The sequence below is a fragment of the Sander lucioperca genome, chromosome 14 (assembly GCF_008315115.2).
Source record: "Sander lucioperca isolate FBNREF2018 chromosome 14, SLUC_FBN_1.2, whole genome shotgun sequence".
NCBI lineage: Eukaryota > Metazoa > Chordata > Actinopteri > Perciformes > Percidae > Sander > Sander lucioperca.
Genome location: NC_050186.1, coordinates 21,946,563 through 21,959,041, shown reverse-complemented (window position 1 = coordinate 21,959,041; position 12,479 = coordinate 21,946,563). Strand labels below are relative to the sequence as shown.

At 43.8% G+C, this 12,479-nt stretch overlaps 1 protein-coding gene across 1 annotated transcript; it reads left to right on the top strand.

Annotated features, from left to right (window-relative positions):
• The first annotated feature begins 696 nt into the window (after window positions 1-696).
• On the top strand, window positions 697-11,484 carry tcf19l (transcription factor 19 (SC1), like). The gene is made up of 6 exons (XM_031295580.2): window positions 697-946; window positions 1,539-2,574; window positions 6,211-6,380; window positions 7,232-7,628; window positions 8,014-8,521; window positions 9,038-11,484. The coding sequence occupies exons 2-6, from the start codon at window positions 2,304-2,306 to the stop codon at window positions 9,378-9,380; spliced, it is 1,689 nt and encodes a 562-aa protein (XP_031151440.1). The 5' UTR covers window positions 697-946; window positions 1,539-2,303; the 3' UTR covers window positions 9,381-11,484.
• The last annotated feature ends 995 nt before the right edge of the window (window positions 11,485-12,479 follow it).

Below are 12,479 nucleotides of genomic sequence, written 5' to 3'. Positions count from 1 at the left end.
ACAAGTTAGTAATGCCAGTATTGTTATGTGCACAATCCACCGTCTGTAGCCAATCCAGAGCACATTTAAAATACAGTAAAGTAAAAAATAATACATATAACTTAAAAGGACTTGTCAAATATAGTTTATAATGTCAGCATGAACTTGCATGCTGCTACTCTGCTCATATCATATAAAAAAAGTATTTTTTTTTTTTTTTTTTATTGGAATCCAAATATTGAGGTCCCACTCCACTCAAAAATGTGTTTTGCTTGTTAATTCATTTGGAAATTAGAGCTTTACTGTGAACAATAACAAGTTTGACCCAAGAAGGCCGTTTTTTTAAGAGTAATGCATATGATTCCAGATTGTGACGGAGCTGCCATGCAAGACCAACTTGGGGTTCAGTGTCCTGCCATTTGCATGTGGATAGGTTCCAGATTCTTCAACGAGTAGATGTAATTTTAAGACTTTTTAAACTATCAATTTACAAACATTTATTCCAAATCTGAGCATTTTCAGCGTGAAACTGTTTGTGTGATACTGCCTTCACTGAACCAGCCTGCTACATCAATTCCAGCAGCATTAGCAGCAGCTGTGTGCAGCTCTCTGACACTTGTGCCCATGGATGTAGCCTTTTGTGTGTCCCACTGTCCCTCACACAGGCCCGCCTGTCCTGCTCCCGCTGAAGGCGCCCTGGCCCTGAGCCAATCGGGGCGGAGCAGGACATGACGTAGATTCTCGCGCAGCGAAGCCCCAGGACTGGCGCGCCAAATTTCAAAGGACTTCCTCCAGGAAAGAAGGCGAAAAGCTGCACCGACGCCTGGCGAACAACGGCGATAAAATACTGCAGAAACAATACATTTCGCTTAAAGTGTAGTTGCTGAACCCGCTGGTGGAGCTGTCGACGGTGTTTCACTGGCGACAGTTTGAGGAATAATTCGCACAAAGTCGGTGTGTCATTGTTGTAAGTGGCAGCTTTGACTTTCATTCTGTCCTACGAGGAACTAACGTCAGCTAGCTTAATCCTGTTTCAGTCTGACAAGCTAAAAAGCCACACCACGACATTTCATTGCTCTTTTAAAAAAAAATCTTATTTTAACGTTAATGAATCCATATGTAAGTAAATAAGTAGATTACATGCGCATATATGCAGTTAGTGTTGCTAAAACGAGTTTTTACATGACAAGCCATTCAATTGTGTGGGTTATTGTTTGTGGCTTTGTGCGGTGATCCCATGATATGTCTATATATGCAGCTGATGCACGGCATGCGGTGAACACTGCAGCCAGCCAAGTTCTTAGTGAAGTTGACAGTTTTTTAAAGTTCTGTTGTAGTTTTAGCGTCTGTATGTTTCTGCTTCATTGTGACATTATATTAATTTAACGCGAGCTTGTAATGAGACGTGGTTTTGTGCTTTCATGTCGTCTGAAATGTCAAGTAGATTACATTTATAAAGGCTGAGCTGTTTTTCAGACCCTAAGTAAAGCGATTAAGAAAAATGTTTTTTTTTTTTTTTTTTTCTCCCCCCAAGTATTTTTCGTTTTGGTTTCTTTCAGATCAGACAGACCTCAGCCGTTACACCCTGTCAAGCTTCCCACCTGTGAGACGGCTGATGTCAGGAGCCTGGGATTTTAATCTCTCTCTCTCTCACACACACACACACACACACATGCACATACACTCCCACACATACACTCCCACACACATGCTCAGGTGACAACTGTTCAAACCTTAAAATATTAGACGTCAGAACTCCAGCTAAAAGTCACGGCTGTCAAGTCTTTTGGCAGGTTTGCTTCGCCACGGTTTCAATGTTTGCTGCACCTTTCGATTTGGCAGCACTGTAACACACAGGCTGTCTACATCACTGAAGCTCTTTATTCTCAAACCCATCTTCTTATTGCCTCTGCTCTATGGGGGATTTAGTCTGTTTGAGATTGAGCTCATAACAGAGTGCAGAAGCTAATTTCCACACCAGCTTATACAGTGCTCCATATCCTCATTATTTATTCATGTATTCACAGCAGTGCACAACAAGTCATCAGCTTTCCATACTAATGCAAACACCTGTTGCTGCACATGCCAGTAACCATCACACTCAGTGCTTCCAGGCCTATGTTTAGAATATTTTAGCTTTATGTAAGCTTTCAGCACTGTTTGGACAAATGGCTTCCATTTAACCTCTGTCCGCTAGCAAAGAATTGTATCCCAAAATGCATCGCAGCCTCCTGTAACTCAGGGGCCTGTCACAGATACGGTCTGGCCTCTGGGTGGGGTGCAGGTGAGGGCTTAGCGGTGGCAGACAATCAGACCCTTCAGTCATGCTGTCCGGGGTGCAGCCATGCTTCCAGTTGCTTCGCATCGGTTCGTCGGCCTCCGACTCGGCACGGGACCTCTACACGTTCCGGCCGGTGCAGAGCCAGTCTGTGTTCCGACTGGGCCGGGCGGCGGAGCTGTGTGACGTCACGCTGGACTCGTCGTCGGTGTCACGGATCCACGCTGAGCTGCACGCGGAGAGGGAGGCAGGCGACAGTGACGCAGCGCCACAGGAGGAGGGCTGGAGTGTCCACATCAAGGACAGGAGCAGTCATGGTGAGAGAGGCTGAGAGAGAAACACACACACACACACACACACACACACACACCACTCTACAGTCATTGTGGAAGAGAGAAAGAGGCCAAGGTAGACACCCCCTTACAGGAAATATCAATACTTCTACGGGGAAACCCATTCTCAAACGCTGCACACACACGCACTTCAGTTTTGTGTTTGGAAAGACACAGATGCACACATGCATTTTCTTGTGTGAGAGAAATAAAATACAGATTTAAAGCAAAACTGAGCCCACACACATTTTAAACTGACAGGAATACAGATACTAAATATTGTAGACATGTGATGCACACAATCACACACGTTATTTGATGTGAGGGAGAGACACACACACACATGCTGAAACACCCACATAATACTGTCTTCTGCTGAATTACTAACACCTGCAGCCTGACAGCAGCTGAGCTCCACAAACCAACACATACATGGCTGTTAACTGCCCAAACACAGCTGTAGACACTACAGACCAGGTGAAGCCTCAGATGCACACAAACTCACATTAGGAGCTAAATGTGCCTCGGAAACCTCAACTTTCAAAACCCTTATAAAAAAAAAAAAAAGAATGTAAAAATTATACTCTCCCACCAGGACTTACTTTATCTAAATGGTTTCGAGCTGCAGAATTTACAGCCTATTGAGAAGCCTGTAATACTCCCACTGAGATTTTATGTCAAAATCAGAGTTTGATAGTGATGACGTGATCTTTGACTTAGAGATGGTCCGATACCATTTTTTGCTTCCCGATTCCAATACCGGAAACTTGCGTATCGGCCAATACCGAGTACCGATCCCATACCAGTGTGTCATATATTTTATTATGTTTTAACAACTGTATACTACTATCCCTGTATGGATGTGATATTATTTCTATTTTTGTTGTCGGTCTGGCTCAGGTTAAACTCTTTGTGAAACATGAACAAACACAAACAACGAACGCTGCAGAACTTTCTTTTATTATGCAGTTTGACAGTCAGTTATAACAGAAAAAGAACGTAAATAAACTACTTTAACGTACATTTTCTTTAGGGCTTTATTACGTGGTATCGGATCGGTGCATAAACTCCAGTACTTCCCGATACCGATACCAGCGTTTTAGGCAGTATCGGAGCTGTGTTCTGTGTGAATTGAAGCATAAAGCGTGACACCAGCTCCAAATTGATTATATAGAAATTTGTATGTATTTAACCCTACAGATGGGTGAAAAATGAAAGGAAAACCCAATAAAATAGTGAATAGAGAGGTGTTTGGGCCTCCGGAGAAGCTTCAGTGGTCCTTGTGATAAATAGCTCAAGTCTGTGAATCTGCTCTGGAGGGATGAACTAGCCTAGAAATGTAGACACACCCTAGCGGCAGCAAATGTAATTTGCAGCCAGGGGGGTCTAGGCACTCTCCAAGTCTTCCAGAAAACCAAACTCCGTAGGTGGGCAGGCTTATGGCTGCTGCTGCTGCTGCTGCTGCTGGGAAGAACGGTCTTCTGGAAGACTTGAGTTAAGCTTTTCTTTGAGAAAAGAACAAAGAATGGCACTGAAATCATTCTTAAAAAAGGAAGATGTGTTCGGAGTTTTGCCGACCGGATACGGCAAAAGTTTAATCTATCAACTAGCTCTGCTACCTTCTTCATTGCTCTGCTTGGTTGTAGCACTATCCTATTGCATGCAGATGGAATTTGAAAGACAACCGTTTATCCCGCCCCTCGGATTGAGCCCTGTCAATGGTGAGTTCCCAGACCCAACATCTTGATGTGGTTCTGACTTGTCAGGCTAGGGACGAACATCATTCTTTCAAAACATATTCCCTTATTTGGCTGTTGGACAGTACTGTCGAACACATCTGTTTAAAATCTCCCATAGGTGCTCTGTTGGGTTGAATTCAGGTAATTGTGAAGGCCACAGCAGCAGGATTCATGCAGGGTTTCCTCTAGTGTATTGCAAGCCTGTTTTTGACCATCAATATATTTTTAGAACTGTTGCTTTTGTCAAGAGTAATTTCACAAGGAACGCAAAAATTGCGCGGCGAAAAGGCATCGTAATTCTTTTCCCGAACAAGGTCGATTGATCTGAGCGCGTGTGCGTGTGTGTGTGTGTGCCTTTTGGAGTGAGAGTAGTAAAGAGGAGTCAATATTTCCAAAAACCAGTTGGACAGGCTTCGCACAAGCTATGTCAACTGAAACAATTGGTTGGTTCATTGCTTTGTTGATGGACAGATAATGAATAGACTACAGTTCAGTTATGAGACGTTAAAGACTTTGAAGTACCAGTCTGGGCAAGCATTGGAATTAATTAATCGCTTGTCATTTTTCAAGCAAAAATGTAATTTTCTAGTACCAGTGACTTCATTGCGGCTTTTCTTTGTTCTGTGCGACTGAAATAAATCTCTTTGGATTGTTAGTCGTACAAAACAATTTGAAAATGTCACCTTGGGCTTTTGGAAATTGCGGAGGACACTTTTCACTTTAAGCTCTGCGTATCTGCTCCGGAGGGCTGCGATCGGCGGAGCTGGGACGGAGTCGGAACGCAGCTGTGGAAATTACCCGTTAGGGACAGTCAGTGGAAATTACCCGTTAGGGACAGTCAGTGGAAATTACCCGTTAGTGACTTTTCTTAAACTTCATTGAGTAATCAAGAAAACAACCAGCAGACCAATCAAGGCGGGGAACAAATCATTAGTTGCAGCCTTGCGTAAAATAAAAAATAAAAATAAAAAGACAACGTGATGGACAGTCAAATCTTAAAACAAGGCCGTACAGATACACAGGTTTTGAGACAGTTATATTATATTCTACTATGGCTGGAGACATAATTACACACAATGTATAGAAGGTAAGTTTAAAATTGGTAGTTTTTGAGGAAATCAACAAAGTCTGATTCTTTCAATCTAAATTCGTCGTCCTTACTCGCGAGCGTAAAATGGATCTGATATACTTGGCGTAGAGGGATAAATAAGGAGCACATTTAAGACTAAGGAGCACTTAACCGTATGATCTCTGTGTGTATGTGTCAGATACGAGGGAAACAGCGTTGCACGTACAGGGAAGTCAGAGATATCTTGCTACCTCAGTCTGCTGATAGTCTTTAGTCAAACCTGAAGAGCACAGATACGAGGTGAGACGAGGACGAGATTGAAAGGAAAGTTGGGTCTTCGCTTAAGGCCGACGGACTGGGTCTGACAGGCTCTGAATCTAAACTGTGCTCTTACTGCCTAATTTTTCAAGTCATTTCACAGTCTGTTACACACACTTTTCATTTCTGCTATTAAAATTACATCTCAGTATTCACTGCATTTCTCATTTTGTGCTGTGCTGCTGTGGCCATGCGATTGGGCTCCTATATTCTGGGTCCATTTCACAAACCCTTTTAGATTTCCCCGCAGCTCTGGAAGCTGTAAACACATTGATAAGTCAACAAATGACCGATTTTGAGGCTCAGCTCGCTTGGTTTATTCGCTCTTGTTTGTCAAATATAATAGGTTTTTGTGATGATCTGGCACCAGGTAACGTCGCCCCCCCAGACTGTTGCTTATTTGGGCCGATCATGCCAGTGTGGCCGAATGAGAGTCTCCAAGGAACAAAATTCAGCGCCAGCTGTATATTTCATGTATTGCTCTTGTGTTGCTAGGCACCTGGGTCAACGAGGTCCGCCTCCAGCCTGGCATCCAGTGGGAGCTCTCGGATGGCGACACGCTGACCTTCGGTGGCCAGTCGGCTCCAGGGAGCCCCGAGTTCTACTTCCTCTTCCAGAAGGTCAAAGTTCGTCCGCTAGATTTCGATGCCATCACAATTCCAAAGGTAATTTTTGTCATTACTAAGGACAGATTCGGTGCAGTTTCAGTTCAACCGCACAGATTTATAATAATGCTTTATGTACTGCAACAAACACAGATAAAGTCTATAGATTACACTCTGCTGTCGCCGGTCTGTGTATCTCACCAAGTTAAACAAGTCTGGGCTTTTTCTGCTGTCTGAAAGGTTAGTATCAGTCAGTATAATTATATTCCAATATTACCACAATGACAATGGTCACACAGTCCACCTAAGGTCATAAATTCATTTTTTTAAAGAGAAGATATTTATATTTGTGAGCAGTTTTAAAAGATCTACGTCTTCAGTAGAAACAAATGGACTGGCCGCGTGCCTGGGTAGGGAAGAATTGAGGTTTTGGTCTTTTTAATGGAATTGATTGATGAGAAAAATATAGAAGGATGCCATCCCTTTCCTTTAATTTCCCTCCCACTCAGGCTCCACACAGCAGTGTGTGCAGGCATTGTGACAAGGAGACTTGTGGTGAAGGTGTCCCGGAGGAACATGAATATTCAATATGTCGTGGACAGAATTGTTAGGGAAGAAAAGGTCAACTTTCCGTGCCATTTTAAAGATGGAATCCGGTGCTCTCATATTTTGTACTTTAACTAAAACATGCTCATTCACGAAGTGTAGAATTAGAAAATATATATATATATATATATATATATATATATATATATATATATATATATATATATATATATATATATATATATATATATATATATATATATATATATAAAATGTTTAAAAAGAAGAAGAAAAAAACCCCCATCTGAAGGATATTTATGTTTGCATAAAATTCTAATTTATATGCTTATACCCTTGTCTCCTAGGCGGGCACCTTCTCCTCCGATTTAAAGAACCGGATCAGAACTAACCTGGACCGCAAGGCGGCCGCCAACATGGACCTGTCTAATCTGCCCATCAACCGGGCCACCGTCATCCTCAACTCCATCGGCAGCCTGAGTAAGATGAAGGGCAGCGCCTGGACCTTTAAGAGGAGCCACAGCCACGAGGGCACTGCCTCGGACCCCGGCTCCTCCTCCTCGCCTCCTCTGACTGTGGGCTTAACCTCTCTGCTCCCGCCCTCCACGCCGCCATCCTTCTCCTCCTCCGCCGCCTCAGTGCCTTCGACAAAGTTCCACCAGCCGACGTCGAGGAGCCGGAGGAAGTCGGCGCACACGGTGCTCCTCGAGGACGACAGCTCGGACGAACCCAGAAGTCGAGCAGGTGAGGACCAGCGTAAGACTTACTGAGCTTTCTGCAAACGTTGCAGGCGGCAGATTTTTATAAGGAAATGTGTTTGTTTTTTTTAACACTAAACCCAGGTCCGTTATTGAAGGTGTTTTTATTCAGACCGAGAAAATCTCTGAAGCAAACATCTTGACGTGGCAAATGTTGACATCAAGTCAAAAGTTCTGGTTAGCTATTTGGCAGTTCAGACACATACCTGCTCCTAAACATGTGCTGGAAAAGTTAATTTAATTGGAAACTGGTCGTGAGTTGTATGTTGTTTTTTTTTCCAAAAAAATGTAATCATAAAAAAAGACTTTTCACTGGAAACTGGTGTCTATCGCTGCTCCTGTTACAATATTCCCCTTTCGATGTTGTTCAGCTCCGGCAGGAGTTGTGGAAGACGGACAGAGGTCGAGGGGGAAGAAGAGGCGGCGGCTCTACAAATCCGAGTCGGAGAGTGTCAGCCCCCTCCCTCCTCTGCCGCTGCAGCCCAAGAGCCACAACGACATCCGGCGGCCGCTGGAGGCCAAGCCCTTCCCCGTCGGCATCAGGACCATCGGCAGCTTCCACGGCGCCATGACCAACAGCAGGCTCAACGCCCACCTCCTCCAGGCGTCGCTCGCCAACCCCGCGGTGCGCAAACATGAAGTGCAGACGATGCACCGGGTCCAGGCGGCGGTGCACACCAACATCGCAGCTTTCCGCCAACAGAAACCCGCCCACAGTTCTCCGACGGCGCAGAGAGGCAGGCGGAGGGCTCACAGCTCTCCGGTTTTCTCCCCTCTGGTCGTCGGGGGAGAGAACTACAGTCTGGCCTCGCCTTCAGTCAGGATCCGCACAGAGGAGAGAGGCAGGGTGCAGTTCAACAGATTTCACCATCCAACAAGGTGAGAGTTTATGAAGGTTTGCAGAAATCTGTCTCTTTGCCACCAACCAAGGGCCCCATTTTTAACTGTAAAAGGGATAACATTTCTTCTTTCTTTGTCCTACCCCCACTAGGAGTCACTAAAGTCATTTTTTAAACCTTACACCAAAGGAGCTCTACATTTTCAGGAAGCTTTCATGATGAGTTATGCTAATAAATGAAAGCCACAGGTGTCAAATCTATCTATTAATCTGTCTATTAATAATTAGGTTAATTTTGAACTGATTGATATACCAGAATGTAACAGGACACAAAGTAAGCCATTTGATTTTAAACTTTGTTCACATTTTATGGTTTTTATAGTCACGTTTTACTAACCCTTTAATCTATTTATTCAAGTTAATCTGTGGCAAATGTGACGAACGTAAACATGTTAAAAACATCCTTAAACATAAGCTTGTCCCTTCCTTTATTGCTGACCCCACGGTCCTCCTCCTCTTCATTCTTTCCATCTTTCTTTTTTCTTATCTCCTCGCAGTAAGCGACGAGGCCGCCCCAGGAAACACCCGCTGCCTCCCCGGCCCTCCCTGCCCTCGCCATCCTCCTCGTCTTCCTCCTCCACCTCCTCCGCCTCCTCCTCCTCCGGCTCCTCGTCGTCCTCCTCCTCTGACGACGAGGAGGAGGAGGAGGAGGAGGACGGGGCGGCGGGCGGGGCGGTGGAGCCGTGCGCAGCGCCGCGCTGCCGGCTGCCCCAGCAGGACACGGTGCAGTGGATCCAGTGCGACGTGTGCGACGCCTGGTACCACTTAGACTGTCTGCACGTCGACCGCAAGAAGCTCCTGAAGGACCCCAACGCCGACTTTCACTGCGGATGTTGCTGAGGTGAGAGAAAACCAAGTTCGTGACAAGGAAACGTAATGCTTTCAAGACTTTTGAGTTCCCACAATTTCCCCCCCCTTAAATGTTTATTTCCTTCAGCCACACTCGTGCAAAATCAACAGACCTTTTTCTGCGAAGATGCTACTTCTTCTTCTAATGGCCACAGAGCTGCTCTACTCCTCCCCCCCCTCTGTCAGCAGCTGGCGAGGGCAGGAAAAGAATTTCCTTCAATTTCTTTTTTTTTTTTTTTTTTTTAAGATCCTGATCTTCCCAACAGTCACACCGCTGCTTCATAAACCGCTCGCCCACTCCTGTTTCAGGGCTCCGGCTTTTAGGAGAAGGAGGCGAACCTGTAATGAAATGTCTCCGCTTGGATTTTGTTTATGGCTGGGACTGCCTGGAGAGGTGTGGCCAGGGTGGGAAAACGTGATGAAATGTTTGAGTACGCTCCCCACGGTGGCTGTCGCTGACCACGGGGCAGGCAACATTCAGGAAGATTTAATGAAATGGCTCAGTTCGGGCTGCCACAGTACGAGTCTATGCTGGGCAATTAAACTTTCTCGGATCTCTCAGTGCAGCCACCGTCACTCTTTGAGCCACTGGGCCAATTTGTCGGGGCAGAATAGGACCTTCAGTGAACATTATGTGGTTTGCATGGCAGACAAAGCCTCAACACCCTTCCTCTCAAAATAAGACAGTGCCAGGCTGGTGTTTTCTCACCTCGAAATTGAATGAATTGTTTCAGTGCAGCATTCCTGTGTGGCAGCGGCTGTCTAGGAGTGGGCGTGTGATGTTCCAGCAGGAAATGTGTCACCAGGCTTCCATTGTCGCTGCTGATGAGAGGTGCTTGAGGGATGATAATCCAATGTGTGCAGTGGGACTCTCGTGATAAGACGTCTGAGTGCAGGCTGACAGCGTGACGGCTGCTGCTGCTGCTTTGAGAGGACTCATTACCAGTGAAATGTCATGAAATATCATCCGCTGATGTAACGGGATAAACAGAATTCAGAAAATCATCGTCTCTGACTGGTGGGTTAAGTAGCGGATGCTTTTAAGATCTTATCTTTATCGCCACCTTATTTTTTCTGAGAGTCTCTTCACACTACTGAACTCATGGGTCAAAGTGGACGCTTTTGTCCTGGCTGAACTGTTCTTCAGTACAGAAAAGTTGATGTACACATATCTTTGCTCAGCTGCTTGAGTTAGAGTCAAATCAAAGTATAGAACTCCAAATTCTACTCTTAAGCACCTTTTCTATTATTTAATTCTACATTTTGACTTTGGTGTGCTCACCAGGACAAAACGGTCTCTTTAAAAAGTTTGTGAGCAGTATACCACTTGTATAACTTGTATAATAGTTCTGATTCAGAGCTATTTAGATAGTGGTAGTGTTAAGAAAGCCTTTTTTTTTTTGCTTTGATCATACCACTTTGGCAGTCCTGCAGTTTTTTGAAGTGGGAGAAAAAGTAGAAAACTTGATTCTTGAGCAATAAAATAAGAGAAAAAAACCCCCCTCAAATGTATTTTTTTAACTTGTTAAAGGCAGAATTAAGACTGATGGGTTACAGCACAGTCAAAGCTGATTTTTCTCCATCTTTGGCTTCCCTGAAGCCTGATTACCGTGACTCTCGTGCTACTTCCCTGCCACCTGCTCAGCAGGACGGAGCCTGGAAGGAGCTGTGCGACGACGTCACAAAGCAAGCAGAGAGTTGAGCAAAACAATATCTGATACCTGGTTTGGGGTCGGTTAATTTTCCAATTCAGTGGATTCATTTGAAAATCCAAAAATTAAATAAATAAAATAAAGTGGTGTTTTGTGAGATCCATAAACTTGTGTTTAATAGAAACAATAAATGTGTTACTCATTTCACTTCAAATACTTTCATTGACACTGTGGTTTCGACAACATATTACTATGAAAATAACCAACACTTTTTTTAATAATGTGAGGTTACATCACCTCACTGCAGTAATACAATATCAAAAAAAAAATATATATATATACAGTGTGTGTGTATATAACTTAACATAATAGCCTCATACTGTAATACAAATTTGAAGGGCCTGTTTGGTCCTCTTGAGCAGTGCTTACTCAAATGTAAAAAGAAATTTTCTCTGTTGGTCTTCAGTCAGTTATATTTTGCTTTTGTATGTTTCATCTGCCAGTGAAGATGTCAGCGTTGCGTATTATTTTTGTCTTTTTGATTTTGAGCTCTGAAGATATTTAAATACCTGTTTTTGTCTTTCCGAGCTTCCGTCACACTGAAATGTGCCATCTTCACCACATCTCTCTTTGTCATTCAGTGTTACATTGCAGTGTTCGCGCTTCTCATCGTGCACCTGTTTTTTTTTTTTTTTTGCTTTCATGTGGCCTGCTAAACCATTTTAAAAGTCCTTAAAATAAGTTAAGCACAGATGTGCTGACATGAAATGCAGCTGAGAGAGCGTTGCTTTTTAATTAGCAGCGTGACAAACTGTATCATTGAAATATTCAGTGCAAATGACTGATCGCTACTACGAAGAAGCTCATTCAATGTGTCTCCCTGCTGTTTGTGCCTTTTTTAAAGTTCTGAGACTGTTAACATTTGGAGGCGCTGCACAGCTTTCTTAACCTGCAGTCGACAGCCGAGCTAGTCAATTCATAGATCGGCCAGAAAACTAATCGCAGACTATTTTCATAATCGATTAATCATTTAAACTAATTTACCAAGCAATCAAGCAAAATGGCCAGAACTATGCAGGTTACAGCTTCTCAAAATGGAGAATCTGCTGCTTCTCTTTCTCATATTGTTGTAAACTTAATCTTTTTGGGGTTTTGAACGGTTTGTCGGTCAAAAGAAGTGATGTTAAGGTGTCCCCTCAGGCTGTGGATAATTGAAATGGGCCTTTTTTTTCTGACTTTGACATTTAAACTAGTCATCTGTTGATCACACAAGTCTTGATATTTGACAAATCAGCCTTACATACCGCTAACCACATCACTAACAGCTCTTTGCAGCTCTGCAACATTTCCCATTTGCATCGCCTCGAAGACAAACAACTTAGTAATATTATATCAAGTTTGTGGTAAATACTTTATTAAAGCGGTCGTGGCAGCCTCA

What these genes read in the sequence shown, in the direction of transcription:
- tcf19l (XM_031295580.2), top strand. Translation starts at nt 2,304, where the DNA reads ATGCTGTCCGGGGTGCAGCCATGCTTCCAGTTGCTTCGCATCGGTTCG. An exon ending in CGAACCCAGAAGTCGAGCAG is followed by an intron (nt 7,629 to 8,013) that starts GTGAGGACCAGC and finishes GATGTTGTTCAG; the next exon opens with CTCCGGCAGGAGTTGTGGAA. An exon ending in AGATTTCACCATCCAACAAG is followed by an intron (nt 8,522 to 9,037) that starts GTGAGAGTTTAT and finishes ATCTCCTCGCAG; the next exon opens with TAAGCGACGAGGCCGCCCCA.